Here is a 21,326-nt window from a genome sequence, read left to right on the forward strand (position 1 = left end):
TAATACTGTTATGTGCATACTGATTTGTAAGAGATCGAATGCCCACAGAACCGATGATAGCTTAATAAAATTTATTTTACTAAAAGAACCATTTCCACTTTCCGTGGAAAGTTCTGCACATTTCCCGAAAACAGTCGTACAGCTCTTCACAGTATCACAGAGTATATTCAGTAGTTACGCTTCAAACTACTAAAAACACAATGCAATGCAAAGTGCATCTAAAGACCGAAGCTAAAACAGAGATATCTTAATATTCCGAGTCACGCCGAACTAAACAACTAGCTGATTCTCTTTATGGTCTTATATAGTTTTCACATAGCAGCCTAGAAATCTAACAAAGTCAAATTCTCAATATTACTGGAAGGCATATACTTTTAACCCTTTCACATCGAAGTAGCCCAAAACGCCCGACCATTCAGACATTGGCAAGTCACACGAACGCCTGAATAATTTTCTACCTAGTGCTTTCCCCCATCACATTACTGCATTGCTCATTGCTTACGGACTTGTTAAATCACATGCTGTTTATTCTTTTGAAGCGACTAAAAGTAGTTCCGTTACCTTGATGCACTTTCCTTTTTCTTTGTTTACTCTCAATGTTTAGCTACTGATGCCCCAAGTTGCTATCCTGTCCCAAGGGGAAACTGCAGACAATGGTGAAAGCGTCCAAGAAAGAAGTTGTCGCTTGACCTTGGTAGATTATTGTTACCGCTGTAGCATTCTATTTCTCATTAAAATCCATTCCAGCAAAAACACATAGATTACAAGCCTTTCAGATATTTGAGTGAAATAGATTTTGGACTCTCCCGATGCCAACGAGTTAAGTTACATCTAATGGCCGGGTACATTTACAGTTGCATAATTGTACCACTTACAGTTATTCAATCACAATACCCGCTGCAGTTATACAGGACCCGGAACAACATGTCACCAAGCTTGGAGACTTTTGGTGATTTCTCGCCAAATTTAGAGACACAAATTAGTCGCGAAAACCGTCGCCAGATTGGTGATATCTCTCCTGTTTAGTGAGTTATTCATTTATTCAGTGTAAATTAGACTTCCCCCAGTATTTTTAGTTTTCCTGCAAAGCTTCCCTTCTTTAGATTTGCATGTTAAAAAATTACTACAATTTAGCATATAATTCCACTAACATTACTTATATATGTACAAAATTCGTAACAACAATAATAATAATAAAATTTTTTCTTGTTATATAAGGTTTTTTCTCCCTTATTCCAGCATGCCTTCATGGTGTAATGGTTAGCTCGCTCGGCGCGTATTCGAGAGGTCCAGGTTCGAGTCCCGGCGAGGGCATTGCTCATTTTTCATATACTTCTGCTTCAAAAAGTCGTAAAGAATCCACAGTGGCACCCGAACAGGGATGGTGGTGATTGATGATGCTTCACCACCACGATTAGGCGATTAGGTCCCCTAATTCCCAGTCACCCTTTAAAAGGGAGGAGTATATAAGATATTTTCTACCTCCTTCCAGGTGTATTGGTTAGCATAATCGGCGTGTATTCGAGTCCCAGAGTGGGCATTGCACATTTTTCTCTTCTCCTGTTTCGACTTTACAGTGGCACCCGAACTAAAAGGTGGTGGAAAATAATTCATCACCACCAGGATTTAGTAATTGGGTTCCCTAATATCCAGTTGCCCTTTAAAAGGGAGGAGCATATAAGTATTTTCTTCCTTCTACTAGCATGCCTTCGTGGTGTAATGGTTAGCACACTCGGCGCGTATTCGAGAGGTCCAGGTTCGAGTCCCAGTGAGGGCACTGCTAAGTTTTCATGCATTTCTGCTTCAAAAAATCCCAATGACTCTACAGTTACAGTGCCTAAAAATAAGAAAGGTAAAAGAAAAGCTAAGGGAAAAAAATAAAGAAGGGACTATTCTAAAATACGTGCAAGTTCCTATTTTCAAAACATCAGACCGCACGTCGGATGTAAATTCTTCAGACACTATTGCTGCTAAAAATTAAGAAAGTGAAGAACAGCAAGAACGTGCCTTGGTGTTTTAATACCAGCAATTTATTCTTTTAGATTGCCAGATTCACGTGCTCCTCCTATTGTAAATGTGAAGATTGCTGCACCACATCAAGCCACAGCACCTTCTACTAAGTTGGAATCTAATATCGGTATGTTCAAATATAGTTCTCCATGAATGAGACTGACAAAGCATTGGCACTGGCTTCTATGCAGTACGGAGACTTAGATGATACTGGAAAATGGCCTGAACAATAAAAATGCAATATTGAGACTGTGAGATTGCTATTTGTGCAGCGTAGTCCGGAAGTTGTGTAGTATATACACACTAACTTCACTAAATTTTTAACAATGTCATAATTAGACATGGACCTTACAACACCAAAAGGGACAAAGAGGCAGATAACGTGAGGATGATTTAACGAAACGTTAACAAACGGGGAAAAGCGTTACATACTTGGATAGTTTATTCTTTATTCTAAAGCACTCTAAAGCACCATTATTTTAGTTTTGTTATTGTTTGTTGGCAACATAACCACTCTGAATGAATCAAAGTTTTGCTACATCTAATGGATTTAATAAACAGCAGAGGCTTATTCCTAAAGTAGCTAATCATGAATCAAGTGCTCAAAGCAACCAAAATTTTTGCAAATTGAAGAAGCTAGAAGCCAGACTTCAAAAAGGGAGACTATTAACAAAAAAGAGCAGTATGTTGTGGCTAAAGAAACAAAAATGTTGCAAATAATTCTTTAAATAATAATTTGGTAATAAATTCCTGGCGAAACAGAAATTCGCCTTTGGTGGCCACGGAGAGGACACTATCATCATAAATAGAGATAACGTTTTAAAACAACTGCTGCGTCTGCTTGCACAATATGATTCAGCACTCCGAAAACCCCTTGCAAGATTGAAAATGGTTCAACAAATTTCTGCCACACATATGGCACTTGGAATTCAAAATATGTTCATTACAGTTTTAGGCCTAGTACAAAACATTCTTGAATTCTAGTACAAAACATTCATTAATGAAATTCAAAACATGTTCATTACAGTTTTAGGCCTAGTCAAATATTATCCCATTATATTTGATAGCCATCCAGGTATTTCACATACAGATGAAACAAGTCAAGAAGAATGATACGTAAAAACCAAAAGTCAGAAAGTATCAAGTGGTGGAATCTTTTAGATTCCATCGAAGAAAAAAATTTAACTTTTGAAGATATTTCTGGCATGATTTTAAATTAAGATGGTCTTAATATAATGGATTGCAGAAGTCAACCATATATTATACTGCTGTCATTGTGAGTGCAACAAAGATTCAAAGACATAAATCCCAGTGTCGAATTTGTATCTTGGTCAAACCGTTCGTTAAACCTGGTTTGTTTAGATGGTGCTTCAATTTAAATGAATTCCATAACTTTTATACATAAGAACATTATTATGCATTCTTTTTCCTGTCCACACACCATTTTGAAAATCTAATTGCTGTTGCAGGGAAGACATTAAAATGGAGTTAGGATACACGATGGAGCACAGGAGTTGAAGCAGTAAATTTGACATGGAAGCTTATAAAGTTATTTTGACAACTCTAGAAAAATTGATAGAGGTAAATGACAGCTTAAATGCACGGACAAATGCAGGAATTTTACTAATCTCAAAGCAATCATTTCTTGGCCTTTGGAAACTTGTATTGCATGAGATCAACGATGCCCAAATATTTTTTTAGAAGTTAAAATTTCCAGCTATTAATAGTTTTACGGATTATGATCTAACCATATGTTAAGGCAACATTTGTCCATATGTAAAAGGCCCAGAACTATACACCATGATGTTAGACAATGAAATTTTCTACATGCGCTATTCTCTCCCACCAGAAATATTTTTATCTGCACATCATATGTGCTTGTTTTATCTTGAATCATATTTAATCAATCTATTTTTCTCGGTTTTCCCTTTGTGTAACATGAATACCAAACTTTTTTTAGAAAGTTCTACACGAAGCTCTTCCTCTTCTTACAGAAATAGCCCTCATTTGCTTTGAAATAATCCGAGTAACCAAGATAATATTAAAAAAAATTGTTTCTTTCAGTATTCTCAACACTGATATTTAAGTAATGAATCATATAGAAAATTCTGAGAGATAATGAATTCCTGAGCAGATTTCTAGTAGACGAAAGTAATACATAATTTTTATCCTTATCAGTTTGGATAAGGCATGTGCATTTTTCAGATGTGTGTCTTCAATATAAACCAACAAGTAGTCACTATAGCAACTGGATAAAGAAGCGACCTTTAGTATGATACCAAAAATCCCTGAATTTTTAACTGCTGACTGATAATTATATATGTAATATACTTGCTAAAGTTCAGTTTCATTGTAGTATATAGGGTATTTCAGCAAAGTGGTTACAAACTTTTAGAATATAGTACAACCAGGAAAATCGCATAATAATTCATGGTCGAAAACGCATATCTGGCGCACAAACCCAAGAAACACGTGTAACAGCACAAAACACAAGAAAGAAAAATCACAAACAGCAGCAAAAACTTTATTGGGTTTAATAAAATATGATTGTTGTCCGATTAATTGCGATTTAAATTCTTTTAACTTTTGTTTACGCAATTAGCTATCAAAACTTCCAAGCATGCTTTTGAAATGACTTTCAATGTTTCCTTTTTTTGGAAGTGCCACAATTGTTTGACATATATAGTACACATATTTTGCATTCACCATTGTAAAGATAAAATTTTTTTCCCACTCTGTATTAAAATTACATACTTTTCTGTTCTTAACACTAGTTTTTGAATTGTACTCCTCTTTTAAAATATAATTACTATTTTTACTACATAATCACAAAATTCTCAAGTTGAATGTTTGATGAACTTTAGCAAATGCTTAGACTGCTGATGTATTCAATGCATATGTAAACCAATGAATCTGTAACTGACGTACTTAAGCGTCATCATGCGCTTCCAATGAAGGCACATGTCGCATTGATTGTGAAAAGCCGATTCTCCAGTTTAGCTGGCGTCGGTATTCCATAAATATGTTTTAGGTCTTAGGCCGGCCACCCCAAAATGTCTTGGGGGTCCACCGGTCGATCACGATTGACTTAATGCCCATCTCTCTCTCTCTCTCTCTATGCATGTCTGTAAATATAAATACATGCGTGTAAGTAAGAGGGGGACAAAATCAAAATTCTTACTAAAATTTGCAATAGCCCCTTCATTTAATTTAGGTATTTTCTCTTCCTGTTCTAAAATTATGAATTGCTTATATTAAACTTTTCTGGACTGTATCATTTCTAGATTAATTCGTCATATGACTTTTACATAATGTTCTGATGAAAATAACTTACATAAGTCTACAGCCAATAATACTTTTAGAGTTTTATTAATTCTCCAGTCAAAATGATATTGAAATTGAAACTAAACCCTCAATTAACATTTTGTCCTGAACACACTGCCATTCGTTTTTTTGCTTCTCAACTTAATTAGACTGCTGCTGCACTTTTCTCTACTATCACAATGCTATCAAAAATGTAAATGTTCTGACACAAGCACGATTAGTGTGCCAAGTTATGTGTAGCAGCAAATGTTAATTAAAATAAAAATTAATAGTAAACCTATCATGACTGCTTCTTATTACATCAGCCAAGTTTGTTCTTCATTTTGGATTATCAATGCAATCAATTTTTCTTCCTTTTGTTTCTAAAAAAAAAATGTTTAAATTTTGAAGAAGTAAACACAATGTTTCTGTCACTTAAATTTTTCTTTGGAACCTGAAAAATTTGTTTTGAGCAATTCATATAAGTATCAGTAGTTACACTTTCAGAAGAAAATATCCATATTATAAAACAAGTAGCATAATCTACAATAATGTGAATATACTTTGTAGATGCATTATAATAATTTAAATCACCAAAAGGTTCACTTACAGCTTGCATTAAATCAAATTTCTTTTCTTATTAAACTTACATGTTTCACAATGTTTACAATAATTTCCATTATCTTGTACTATTCCTGCCTAATATTAAGGAAGCGACAAATTTAGCATTGATGATACTTTCAAATTATCACATACATATATGCCAACTGTTCTGGATTATTATTTTACAGACTTGTAATTATTAATAAAAATCGATATGACTGATTATCATCAGTGAAATATTGAGCGACAACGTATTTTGATTGGTGTCTGTTTACAGTGCAGATCTACAGGCCCTTTCACTGTATTATGAAATGTAAAAGAATTTTTTGTAACAATAATTCAAAAAGGCAAATTAGATGAGAAAACAAGTTTTTGTAGATACAGTACATGCTGATGCTGCTAAATCTCTTATGATTTCTAAAAATTGTTGGTGTATTTTATCACTACTTATAGTGCACAAAAAAACTCTGTTTTTGTGTGCTTTTTCCTTACTTTAAAAACTCATTTAACTTTTATTTTTAACAAAGTAAAGATTTGTTTTATGTTATGCCTAAAAAAGAATGAAAGAGCATTTTCATTGGCCATTGTTTCAGTAACAAATTGTAATGATAATCAATGGATTTTAATGTGTGATATCCAGCTTTTAAATAACCTTCGTGTGTTATTTGTAACTGTAAATGGTGCCATTGCACAGCAACATCAGAAGTGATACAAGTGCTATCTTACATTAGAAAAGGTTGAATGTGTGCATTGTGTAAGCAGTCTGCTGATCAAGGTCAAAATAATTCTCCCGTTCTTTCCCAAAAAGTGATAATGGATGAATTTTCTCTCATCTGTGAGAAATGGCGAGTTTTCATTGCTTAGCACCGATTGTCTTGCAATTTATTAATACATGTTAGTTATAGCAAGTTTTATGCTCCAAGTTAGCATGTTAGTTATAGCAAGTTTATAAACATGCAAATGTTTATACTATTTAGTTTAAAATACTGTAAATGTGTATTATATGCTCATTAATGTTTAACAATGTTTTTACTTGAAACATGAAGTGAAGTTTTTGATTATTTTCATCAGTTGATTTAGTTTACCTTTCCTGCTCATTGCTGTGCAACAGTGATAAGAAATATGATACTATGAAATGCATTCTAAAACAAAAGTTAATAATAATTTTAGTATTTAACTAAAAAACCTAATGCTACATAAGCAAACAGTTTGAAAATAAACCACAGATACAATGAAATATATGTATAAATTATCTTAATTATAACGTATGAAGATTTTCTATAGGCTTAGAAACAGTAGTTCTTAAATTTCAGTTTTTAAAGGCTTCAATAAAAGGCAGAGTGAAGAGCTGTGTATGTTAATAAAATATTACTTGAAATTACACAAATAGAAATGATATTTGTCTTCGAATATTTCAACGATATATAATAAAATAAATTAAAACATGACCCTTGTGTGTCAAAGCTATGCATAATTATATGGCTAAAAGTTTGTTTCAAATGTGTTAAAGTAATGTTCCATTCAAAAATAAATATTTTCTAAATCAATTATCTTATTCTGCTAGTATATGATATCAAAATATGCCAAAAATTGAGCGGGGGAAGATGTTTTTTATGAAATACATGGTAATGCAAATCAGTGACTTATACAACTTAAAGGTCCATTTCTGGTAAATCTCTGCTACCTATCCACTAATACACCTGGTTTAGAGAAAATTAATCTATCCCAGTGAGGTAAATGCCATGTCCTTTCACACTTTCTCATTTAAAGTAATGTCATTGAAGCTTAATCTTCCAAACATTTACACATTTATTAAACTAACCTACGTAACTACTTGATGAGATTTGTTCGTCCTCCTTAGAAAGTTGTTAAACAAACAAAAAAAAAAAAAAAAAAAAAAAAAAAAAAAAAAAAAATAAAAAAAAAAAAAATAAATAAATAAATAAATAAATAAAATAATTAAAAAAAAAATCTGAAAAAATAACTGAAAATTCCATGATTTGGAGTAATAGCATATTCTAAGTATCCAAAAGGTTATTGATAAGAAATTTCCCCAAAACATGCTTTATAACACATAATGACATAACAGCAAATAATGGAAAATTTTTAAGATCAGCTTAAAAATTCTGTTGTGATGCAGGAAAGATATACAAAATAATTAAATGTGGGTACTCATGTAAATGTTTCAAAAATGTATAGAATTACAGGAAATATTAACTTACTTTTTAAATTGTTTGTAATTTTGTAACTTATTGTAATGAGTATGTGCAAGAAATGAAATGCATTAGGAAACAAAAATTAGCAAATATTTCCCTATTTGACAAAGAATCAAATAACACTGAAAATTGAACTTGTCTGAAAATGACATAATGCAATAATACCTATACATAGGTGGAATTATCCAGTCCCTAGGCTGAAATATGCCCTATCACCAGCCTATACAGTAATATATGAAAGTTTATTGTTTTGAACATACATGTTTGTTTGGGTTACAAATTCCCAAATTAGTTATAAAACATTCATTTCAATCAGATTTTATTGAAAACATGATAAAGGGTTCTCTTTACTGGTAAAACACTTTTTAAAATAAGAAATTTAAGGAAACCAATTGGTAGAATTCTCTTTCATTAGGGTGTAGCGTACAGTTTAATTAATATGGAAATGAAGCATAAAAACAACAAATAGTCATACTATATCTTTTTACCCTGTTTCCTTAAGAAGTAAGAATACAACCAGTGAAAAGAAAAACTGTGTTTTTATATTAAAAAAAATATATTTATTATGTATGATTGTCATGGTAAATTAAATGTTATACAGTCAAAAGTCGTTAATTCGGACACTCATAATCCGGACCTCAAAGCTAAAAACTTTCTGCGCATGCGCCGCGTTGGCACATGCGCACAGCCGTTTTACGCGTGCGCGTAAGACCTTGACTACTGTGCATATGCGTGTGCGCAAGTGCAGAATACATTTTCGCCTGCGCGTTTAATGTATAACGGACGGTGTAGCTAAAATTATCTAATTATCTATTTCAGTTAATGTTAATGATTGCGTTGTTCCTTAATCTTCGAATTGGATCCCGCTTATTATTTTTTGCAGACTGTAAAAGCAATTTTATAAAAGTAAACTTGAACTTTCGATTATGTCAAATAGAATTTCTGATGCTGGAACTTCCAAAGGATCTACAAAACGAAAGTATGTTTCGATGTCCAACAAACAAAAAGTGGAATTGCTGCAAAAAATGGATAAAGACATGAAGAATGTGACAGAGAGGTTAGTGAAAACGAAAAAATTTCGATTGACAAGTTAGTCGGTATTCTCGGCACAGCAATTAACGGGACTTGAACAGTGGAACTTTGTAACTGAACAAGAAATTATGTGTTTTTATAGAATTAAAGAGAAAGTATTATCACATAAAATGAAGCAACTTAAACAACTTACATTGAGAGAAATGTTTAACAAAGTAAACAAATAAATATTAAGCTTTTTTTTTTTGTAAATTTTGATACCCTTTAGATCATAATTGTTCTTTATTTCATAAATTGCGGTTTCATATTTTTAATTTTAGAATTTCTGCATGCCATCTTACGAGATTTAAACTGATGATCTATAATCCGGAAAAATCGATAATTCGGAATCGCCAAAGTCCCGACGAGCCCAGATTAACGACTTTTGACTGTATATGTTGGAAGAATTATTATTTTTAATATTTAATTAAATAATGTCTGATTGAAAGTCTAGTTTTAAGTCATACTCAAAATTTATTAAAGACAGGTTTTAACAAGACAAAAATTCCATATGATGTTGGATTATTATGCAGAATTTCTGTCAAAATTAGACATAACTTTATTTTCTACGTACGAGATTCATGATAAATTAAATATAAAATACGCTCAAGAAGCTAGCTAAGATACCAATGTTAAAAAATATAATGCAAATTTGAAACACATACTTTTTAGCTTAAGTTATGATAAAATTGTTCTTTAGGATTCATAAAAAATAATGCCAATAATGATATGGCAATTTGACAAAGTTTTATTTCCATGGCTGCACATGTATGATTTGTGAAATAGTTGACAAATTTAAAATTAGTGAACTATTTCACAAATCTGGCTACAAATCTAAATAATGCATTATCCTGCAAGATATTCTTCTCTATAGTTAAAAATTACTTCAATCTTGATGCAACAAGCTCAAATAGAATTTTTATTATGTTTATAGTAGATGGTGGCAGCACCCGAGATATTTTAAAGTGTTTCCAAAAGTAATAGAATCTGTTAAAGTAATAAATCAAATCTTCTGTCAGATTAAAAATAAATAAAAAAACTGTGAGAACATTTCTTTATGTAAAAAATAAGAAAATGCAATATATTTTTTTGTATTTTATTTAAACTTGATAGAATATACATATGTAGTTTTAAGACCAGGGATTTAAAAAAAAAGCAAACCTAACGTTTATATCATATTAAAAATAGATGTATTTAAACAGAGTATTTATTACACACGTTTTGTGCCTGCAACTGTAAATTACACCAAACAGATAAAATATTTAATATATTATTATAAAGCATATATTAATATACAATATGAAGTTTTCTAGCATGCAACTAAAAATTAAAGCACATTCCTAAATACAAGGTGTACGCACTAAAGTAACCAGACACATATAAATGAATGTTCAGAAAGAGTGACATGCCAACGCTTGTTAAAGCCAGTTTAAAGTGGTTACTTTGTCATTTGCATATCAAAATACTAGGGTCATTTTCATATGCCAAGGAGACATTGTCCAGAAAAATTTGCTTCGAAATGATTCGAACAGTATATGGTGATGCATCGTTATCAAGAACACAAGTATACGACTGGTATAACCATTACAAATATGAGTATCAAAATACTAAAGCTGAATCAAAGATGGGATGCCTTAAACTTCAAATGTTATAGTCCAAATAAATATAAACAGCGTTTAGATGACCTCAAGGAAATGTTGGAGAAACTGCATAAACTCATCTGAATATTATTTTGAATGACACAAAATTATTTGAAGGTTAGTAATATTTTTCTTATTTATAAAAAAATTGTCTGGTTACTTAATGTGTACTTTGTATAACACTATCAATAATCGGATACTTTGGTTAACAGATAATTTTACAGATTTTCTATCATATTAACCAACATACAAAACAGGTATGAGAACAACCATTATATAATGTGGGTACTTTTCTGTCATCAGGACTGGATTTAGAAATGTATGTATGTGTATATACACGCAAACACACACACACACACACATATATATATATACATGAATCTAGGTCCGATAACAGAAAAGTACCACTGCTTATTGTAATACATGCAAAAGATTTCAGTTTTAGAAAGAATCCTGACATTTATTTTTAAACATTAACAGCATGAATTAACCTAAAAGTATCAATAAAAGTAGTAAACTTGATACAAAAACTTTAGGTTGATATTTACAATATGGTAACTGGTAGTTTGGCGATATTTTGGAGGCGATAAAGGTTACCTGGGACTTTGGTAATAATCTGAGCAGTACTCAGTTCCGATTACGCATTATTTTGCGTGAGGGAAATGAGAGATCATGGGATATGTCATGTGATATTAATGGACGAATTACGGTTCTTTAATCGGAAAAAGGGGGGAAATCGGGAAAAAATCTGGAAATTTTGTATTTAGCTTTATTCTGTGTTGTGTGAAACAGTGTTGGTTAATTTTTGGATCCCATGGCCCTAACTAAAGTGAATTCGAAATGGGTATTTAGGCATTGTGATAAAGAGAAGTTTGCTTTTTATTTAGCGGAGGAAGTATGGAGGAAAAATTCGCAGAAAAAATCTTTGAATAATTTTATTGAATGAATTAGAAAAGTGTATCCGCCACGTAATCAAGATTCTGAAGAAGATTAGATAAGTTAGTATTTTTAATTATTTGAGGATATTATTTTTATGCATTGTTCTAAATGTAAGGTGGAAAGGAATTTGGTATTATTGGGAAAATTGTTATTAGCAATGATTTAGTTTAAAGTAATTAGGATTGTAAGGTAATTTTTATTAATTTAATGTATGTGCTCATTTATATTTTAAGTAGTGTTTTTGAATTTAATTATATTTTAATGAAATGATAGTTATTTTGTGAATTTTATGTTTGTAGGAATTTGGTATACGTTTTAGTTGAAGTAAACGTGCATGGAAATAATTTAAATATCTGACACTAAGTATTTGTAATGGTTGCGGTATGAATTCGTTGGTGACGTTTATAATATAATAGATGATTTAGAGGTAAAAGTTTTTGGATATTTTATTTATTTTATATGTGGAAATGTTCATATTTGGAAAGTGTAAATACTTTTTCGCGATCAGGTAATTTCATATATGTTCTTTTTACCGGGTTTAAAGATTGAGAAAATTGTCATGTATTTTCGTGAAATTTTTCTAATTCATGGGAAAAAAGCAGTGTACATGGATATAGTGAAGAGTGTGCGCAATGCCATTTTTGTGCAATTCTGGGATGTTTTTTTAAGTAAAAATAAGTCGGCGTGTACATGGTTTATGTGTATGTGTTATTTTGAAAAACGCGTAAGGAGTATGGTATTGTGCACTTTTTCCCAATTTTGCAGTGAATATTTGTCATGATTAAGCAGTTTTGTTTGATAAAATTTCTAGCATAAGTGTAATTCGCCTAGTAGATTGTTGGAAGAAGTGTTCAGTAGATAAAAAGAAAAGAAACATGTCTTTACTTCGTGAAGACAAAATGGCGGCGGGGAAAAAAATAGAGGGTTGCTGTAGGAGAGTTGGTTGCCAAATTTTCGCCAAAAAATCGCCAAGTTACCATAATGTAAAGATCAACCAAACTTTAATATTCAGCTTTCATATAGATATAAAATTATCTAGCTGTTGTGAATTCCTTTATATCCCAGGATAACCATAAATTTACTCATTTGCAACAAAAATGACCATAGAAATTTTCAAGAAAAATTCATATGTGCTTCAAATGAGTACTTACACATGTTTTCAGAAAGAGTGATTTAAGTTTAGATAATGAGATGCATCATTTGAAATTTACAAACTAAAAGATGAAAGGCATCACACAATATGAAAGACTGCACAATACATAAATATACTTTTATGTACACATTATTTATTTTTAGTAACGTAATTTATAAGATAATAAACTTACAGTGTAGAAATACACTATTTCTATACATAGGATATGTATTTTACTTAAGAATAAAAAAAATAATAATAACAAGCATGGAATAATAAAAACCATCATATTACATTACCTATATACATACATCCATTTTCAGCAAAAACGTTTTCTGTATTTCAAAAAATGGAAACTGCATTTGATTGGCAATTTAAAAACGATCAACAAAATGAAGTAATCGCTGCTGCTCAGCTTCTCGAACAGAAGCATCGTTAGCATCACCCATATTTCCTGCATATTCTCTCATAACATTTCTAATAGTTTTAATAGAACCACCTCTCAAGTTCAAAATTTGTAGCACTCTCTGTTTGATAGAAGATGGTCCAGAACAGCATGTATCAACCATGATATAATCAATTAACTGCAATGTGAACAATCCTCCTTCTAAACGTCGCAAATAAAACTCCTCCTCCATGCTTGAATCTATTTCTTCCTCATTCATTTTGGACTTTTCTTTCTCAATCTGAAGATCAATATGATGAACTTTATCAAGATATTTAAAATGTAATTCCATTAGCCTATCGACTTTCTCATGATCATTTTCAGTGAATTTATTCAACAACCTTTGTCTTTGAGTACCTTTACAATTTTTAAGCATAGAAGCTATAATAGAGCACACATGTTCTTCATGCTGTTCTACAGATAAACCTTTTTTCCAGTTTTTCTTTGGAGTTTTCATGAAGAGTGGAAAGATTGATCGCAAGCCCAAAATATCTACAAATTTATTACAATTATCAGCACCTTCCGCATTGCACATAGCATGGTCAAGAACCTTCAGTGCACCATTTCGAGACATTTTCTTTTCTCTAAGCATGAGGTTCATCAGCTGCAAACCCTCTCCTTTCAAGAATTTTTCCCGATTAGCTGCATACATCAGAGATGAACATAAACAGTCAAAAAGATTTTCCATCATCTCATGTTCCTCAGAGTTTGAAGGATCATGTCGCTTAAAGTAAGCTAATTGTTGTAACAATACATCAATTCCTTCTATTTCTCCTAAATACTGTCTGTTCTCATCATGACGCTGAACTAAAATTGATAAGATTTCACTACAATATAATTTGTTTGCATCAAATGGCATCTTAGCTTTTATTCTTTTTAAAATCCATTGCATTAAACCTTGTTGAGTTGCATCAACACACATATCTACTTTGAATTCTGCCAAATTTTCAATTATGGCCAAAGTATTATGAACACCTTCTGCTTCTTCTTTGATTGCTTCATCTAAACGCTCAAGATTCTGAACTAGTAATGCAATGACTTGAGCTTCCAGCATAGCATCAATCAATGTTGACGCACCTTCTTCACTCTCATTCAATGTATCAATATCTGTCATTTCCTGTAATAAGTCAACAACAGCAATCGATATATCAGTATTATCATGAGTAAGAAGGCCAAGAATGGTGGAAACAGAATTCAGCTCTACCAAAATGTGATACAAATCAGGCTGTGTAGCAATAATGTGCATTTCTAAAATTATATCGTTCAATTCGATTTCAGAATCCATAAACTTTTCTGGTTGATCAGGAAACTTAATCCGCAGTTCCTGATTTTTTAATACCTTTTTATCAAAAGCTAGCAGTAGCTTTTTTAAGCTAGTGTCATCAAGCACGCCACCATCAGTTTCAGCCTCAGGAAGTTCTACTTCGGGTTCAGTATCTTGTTTCAGATTCTCTTTGTTATCATCTTGTAATTTCGGCATTTTCAAAGGCCGCCTTTCATGATGAATGGATTCTGGAACAGTAATCAGTCTTTTTGATCGAGGGCGAACTTCTACTTCATTTTCATCATCTGCATTGCCTCGTTTAGGTTCTTTTGCGGGCTTGTAATTAAGTAATTCCCCGACATCCATTTTTAACTTAATAAAAAAACACAAAATGTAAAGAATATTTTGCACTCACTTAAAAATGTGATATGTACCACGTTTTACAAACCGAATGTTTTCAAAACAACTCGTCTACCAACACCTTTCAAAGCTGTAAAGTGTCCTTACTTCAGACAGACAGACAGACAAAGTAGACAGATGTCTTGTTTTGCACCCGCTAAGTCTTTCTGCACCGATGGGCGAAAAATCAAGCATAGGTGCGAAGGAAAGGTATATAGAAAGGGGGGCAATTTCGTATTTGAGGAGAGTAAAAAGGAACTTCGTACATTTTTTACGAGTTCAAAAGGCCAGAAAGAAAAGATGGGACAAAATAAAATTTAAAATAAATGGCCCAAAAATAATAGAGGAGAAAAAAAAGGGCCTATAGAAAGAAAAGGAAAAGAAGTAGAAAATATCCTAAAATACGATTGTGTCCATGAGGTGTAGTTAAGGAGTTCATCTGCAAAAATTAGTGTCTTTAAGAAGCAAACTTTAGCTAAGTTTAAAAAAAAAAAAAAAAAAAAAAAAAAAGGAATGAATTCCTACATGGTAATGTGTATGCCCTTATCTTGAGACCTAACTAGAAAAGACATATATCATCACAAAGATGTACATAATATTTTAACTAAAGTAACATTAAATATTACCGTTCCCAAAAAAATTCATGTATATTTCAGAAAAACAGTAATTGACAAAATTATAAATCCATCATACACAGTGTGAGAACATTTCAGCAAAAATAAATTATACAGTTTATTTTTCTTAAATATTAGTTAAATATAAAATTAATTTATTAATTTAACCGTTGAAATTTATTAAAGTACAAGTTGAACAAATTCCGTCACTGTATTTTTATTTGCTCGTAACTTTAAGTTTGAGACCTGAAAAAAAAAAAAAAAAAAGTCGGGGATCTTTGTTACAAAAATCACAATCTATACTCGTCGATGATCAAGAGATCCCCATTTTTCCCTCACAAGAAATTCCTAAGCACGAAAAGGGGGGGCCTCCGAAGGGTGTGAGTTGCTGATAAGAACGGACTACTGATAAGGAATGTGGCGTCTCTACGGAATAGTTACGAAGAAAAGAACCACATGACCTGCTACTATTACCAACTATTGTATAATGCTAGAATCTTATGAAAAATAATAAATAAAGAAATTTAATGACACTCTAGTGATAGAGAAACAGATATTTTATAGAGAACAGAATGTTACTTATCTGAATATTCTGTGTCAGGGCCTCTTTTGGATTTCTGGTGTTCATAGTGAACAGCTAACAAAACACCTGAAGTTTCGAAGAAGCGAAGTTTCCTTTTTCAATTTGATGAATGAGATATTGCATAGGAAAGGTGCATTTAACTATTTTAGAGAGTTGAAAACATTTTTGAAACACTTATTTAAAAAATTTCGGAGCTGTGTTTAGACACTGCCTCCAGCTTTCGTGATCGCAGCGCTCCCTCCATAGACAGCTCAATGTCAGGATTCTCGTCCTTCGGAGAAATTGCAGACAAGACAGACAGACAAAGTAGACAGACGTCTTGTTTTGCACCCGCTAAGTCTTTCTGCACTAATGGGCGAAAAATCAAGCATAGGTGCGAAGGAAAGGTATCAAGGTTCTTTAATATACTAAAGGCATGGAGGTAGAAAGTAAGATGGAGTCGCCCTAAACAGGTTTCTCCCGTACCCTGCTCTGAAGCACCGGCGATCCCTACATGGTGACCAAAACATTGGGTCATTGACCATTGAGTTCTATGGGATTTGACGAGTTCGGATGTAAATATTTTGTAATTAAATCGTAAATATACATATAAATGTATATATTTTCTTTATCTACAACACTTCAGAGTCCTAGGTATGTGAAAACAACATATTTTTAAACAACATTTCATTCTGAACGGAATTAAATGCTATACTTTTCACAGGACAGTTTTCTCAGAATGGTTTAATTTGAATGAAATATTTTCACAAGTTTTCGTTAATTACATTAGAAAAAAAAATTAAGGTAATTCGATTTTATTCGGTTAAGGTACAAAAATTAAGATAAAAGTTTATTGTATTATTAATATTAAAATTATGCATTATTTCTTTTCTATTTATAGAGCTTCTTCCTAAAATACTTTCTTAAATATGACTTGATTTTTTGGCTTCTGAAGCATCTTTTAAATCGAAAAATGAAAGTCAATTTATAATTAATGCTCTATTCGGTTCATTTTAAATTAGAGAATTATTAGGAATTAGCGAAATACTTTAAATAAGTATTTCGCTAATTCCTAATAATTAAATAGGTATTAAATAATATTTGACTTTTTCTGAACATTTCTGAAAGGGAATAAAATTTTTTTTTTTTTTTTTTTTTTTTTTTAAGTATTATTTAAAACTTGTAACTGAGTCATTATAAAATGTAAGGGGAATAATTCTTTTAATTATACTTATCAGATATTTTTTTTTACCCTTCATTTCAACAATACATATTCCAAAACTCTTTATTACGTCCTTAAGTGCGCATCTCATAGCATTTGCTTTACAATACCTTTTAACAGATTGCTTTCCAATACGAACAATTCTTCCAATTCCAATACAAATAGTTTTATAACGTATTTGTCAACAAGATTTCAATTTATGTTTACAATTCAATATTAAGGTTATTATATATTTATATAACATTTATAATCATTATAAATTAGATACATTTAATAATTAGATTTCTTCACAGTACTTTCACAGTTTATAAGTGAATAAATTTTTCATTTCAAAAGCATTTATAAATAATTTAATGAATATTTAAGTATTTAGTCAAAGGCAGATACATGCTTTTTGCAAGCACATGCATAAATATCCATACATATTTCCTATTTTTCATTTCCGGCATGTGCAAATCTTTAATTTCTGTGCATTCACTATATTTTTCGTGTAAAGTAATTTACACTAATTTAGCATACACCCGAAAGTTTTACATAAAAAATATATATGAATATAATTTGAATGAAAATTATAAGTATTATTTTTAATACCCACTCAAAGGTCAGTTTTTCTTCAAAATTCTTCCACGATGGCATCTCTCTCTTTAGGCAGATAGCCCTTGCATGCGTTACTCTATTTAATCTGACCTATGTGCCTAATTACAAATATTTTAACGTACATAATTTTATATTTATAAAACGTGTAAGCCCAAAGTGATTATTTTTCAGATATATAAAATTAAAACGATGGGTTTAAAATGAGCAGCAGTAAAGCCTCTCCTCTAAAAAATTTTGAAAGGTACATGTTACAATAATATATGGATGTGAAAAAAATTTGTTTTATTTAAAACATTTTGACGTTTGGAAAATAAAATAAAAGTAGCGAATACTCTATCAAGGGTATCGAGTGTGTGTGTGTGATTATGGCAAAGCCTCGAGGGCTATCTGCCTAAGGGGAGGGATACCTTCGTGGAGGACTTTCTAGGGGAAACTGGCTCGTGTACACGTTACACATGGGGAAAACCACGAAAACACCCATGCAGCCAGCCCGTTCGCGGGATTAGAACCTCGGACCGAACTACCAGTGTTCAGCGACTTTACTGCTCGGCCGCTGGTGGGCATCAAGGGTATCGAAAGACGTATACAATTTTAAAGGTACGGTGAGGTATTTTTCATTCTTTAAACATAACGTTTTTGCTAAAATCTATATTTTTATAGTTCAACAGCTTAGAATTTTATGAAACAAATTCATAATCAAAATCGCTAGTGTTAGTTATCGAAAAATAACCAAGATGTGATTTTTGCGTAAATGTCGCTAAACTATACAAATTGTATTATCCATCATACTAGAAATGTTTCTTTTATTCGGAAGTGGCCCTTTTTTCGATTCGTAGGGAACTGTCGTGTGTTTAAATACTATCAGAGCGTTGTCAAGCGAGCTTCTGAATGTCAACTAAAAACACCCCATCTGGTGACCGAAACTTCGGAGCAGTGCTTTACTTATAATGTCGATTTGGCCACTCCTTTCTTTCTTACCTCCATGACTAAAGGTTAGACCAGGAACGGAAAAAGCATGCCATTATTTGCTGGTAGTGACGTCACCCGAGTGACAAGATACATCGGTCGACGCGTCTGCTGAATGATTTCAGCAATGGAAAATGTAAACTAAAGCAAAATAATCATTTTATATGTAGTATGTATAATAACATACTGGAAATACTGGGTATATACTTTCCTATTAAGTATTTTGTCAAAGCAAATGTTTATTTTTTATTCAGAATTCGAACGAATTCTAAAATAATTGTAAACATCCTTTTCTTAAACGAAAGCATTAGAATATGAAAAATGATATTTCAGTTAATGAAACTAAATAGTGTAAATCACGGTATTTTTAAATATTTTTACGTTTTATTGCCTGCACTTAATAAATCTTGTTGAATAGAATACATAAAGGCAGAGCTGCCAAAACCCTGGTAATAACATAATCAAAAAGTATTTTCCTATATGTTTTCATTGCTCATGCATTTTTTTAAAAATACAAATGAATTTTGATACTCTGTGAGTAACATATGATCGTGATTTTCAGTTTAAATTACATATCTCAAGTAAAAAAATATATAAAATGATTTGAATCACCAAATTCATACTTAATTTATAGAAAATTCTACAATTTTCTTTACCATGTCAGTATACTTTTTAACGAGACTTATCACATTCTTTTTAAGGTGAAAAGTCACTTATATTGATTCACTTCAGATGTCAGCAGAAGTACACATATTTTCAGTATTATCTAAAAGCACTCTTTCCCTAATTCTCAATTTCAATTAAGCCTGCGTACAAATAAAATATTTTTAATAACTACTGTATTTATATCACTTTGTTTCTTAAAATGCTTTTGTTATTCTCGAAATAGTGTTCAGTATTTAAATATTTTTCTTTCTGTTATAATTAAAAACAAATTATATGGAATCAAAATTAAAAACATATGCAGCAGTTTAATGCTGAAGAGTATCTTACTCTTTCACTATTTGTATTCCAATACAATACACATATTTGTTTTCCTTCAGGGTCAAGCTTGGGGAAATTAACTTAGTTATGTTAATTAAATTACATCAGACATATGATTCAGTTAAATAACACTGATGGGAATATGTCACTCACTGATTCGATATTTGCATGGTAGTGTGGTCGAGAAACTGTTCTTTCCTCAGGGTGAAGCATATATCAGTTTACTTTATACGCAGTGCTTAACCCAAACACTGCTTCAATATATAGAATTACTTTTGGGATGTAAAGAAAGTAACCAAAACACATAGGCATGGGATTGAAGTTGTATAAGCGAATTTAATAATTAACTAATCATTTAGGTACATGTATTTGTAAACATGACACTGAGTTTAAATATCTCATTGTGATATAAGTCTCATTCACAAAATGAAGATTATAATAAAAAGTGATTTAAGATGAGAAAAAATTTTAATTTAAATGTAAAATGTTAATAAAATGACCTATAAATGTACAATTACATATACTAATGTATCCATTCGATCACAGTTATGCATAAAAACTACATAAATTCATTAAAAAAATAAGCAGATATTTTATGTGGTTGTAATGACTAACTCAAATGTGTCACTGGATGATGTGTCACTTCAACTAAATTAGATGTGTTACTGGGTGTAAACTGAGATGCTTATAGCCTTTCCTTTTTGAGGGAAAGGGAAGCTAAATTTTCCAATGACTAACTCAAATGTGTCACTTCAACTAAATTAGATGTGGTACTGGGTGTAAACTGAGTTGCTTATAGCCTTTCCTTTTTGAGGGAAAGGGAAGCTAAATTTTCCAATGCTCGTTTCCTTGTTTCGCGAGCTTGACACCTGCTTGCTCTATCTCTTTTTAGCATAAATTTGGATGAATCATTCGTGTCAGAAATATTTCTCTCCAGATTAACTTCAGTTTTCTTAAGTACAACATATATAATGTATCGGTGAGTTATTTTCACACGATGATGATGTAAGATGTAAAGTGGGAACAGCATTGGCTTTCAGCACCCTTTTAGAAATTGAACTAAGCAATTTTGCATTTAGATCCCGTACATAGTCATAAGGTGTAAAATGAAGAGCACATATTCTTCCATTTTCAATGTTGGAATTATCGGCTTTTTTTGCAGCGAACAATCCATAACTTACGAAGTTCTGGATCACTTAGAAAACGATGATATGTGATATCTTGACTTCTAGTTTTCCTTCTAAATTCTGACATAGCGATACAGCACAATTTGCAATTTCTGACAAGCAAATCAACAACACAAATCAAATGAAACTGTTGATGCAACGAATGTGAACAAACGCCAAGAACTAACGACTG

At 31.6% G+C, this 21,326-nt stretch overlaps 1 protein-coding gene across 1 annotated transcript; it reads right to left on the reverse strand.

Annotated features, from left to right (window-relative positions):
* Positions 1-10,285: 10,285 nt before the first annotated feature.
* On the reverse strand, positions 10,286-15,153 carry LOC118189145 (beta-catenin-like protein 1). Its single transcript, XM_035359693.2, has one exon. It carries the CDS (start codon positions 14,987-14,989, stop codon positions 13,289-13,291), a length of 1,701 nt encoding a protein of 566 aa, XP_035215584.1. The 5' UTR covers positions 14,990-15,153; the 3' UTR covers positions 10,286-13,288.
* Positions 15,154-21,326: the final 6,173 nt, after the last annotated feature.

Source organism: Stegodyphus dumicola, chromosome 5 (assembly GCF_044657685.1).
Source record: "Stegodyphus dumicola isolate Sdum_Otavi_A_Nest chromosome 5, ASM4465768v1".
NCBI classification, from domain to species: domain Eukaryota; kingdom Metazoa; phylum Arthropoda; class Arachnida; order Araneae; family Eresidae; genus Stegodyphus; species Stegodyphus dumicola.

What these genes read in the sequence shown, in the direction of transcription:
- LOC118189145 (XM_035359693.2), bottom strand. Translation starts at nt 14,989, where the DNA reads ATGGATGTCGGGGAATTACTTAATTACAAGCCCGCAAAAGAACCTAAA.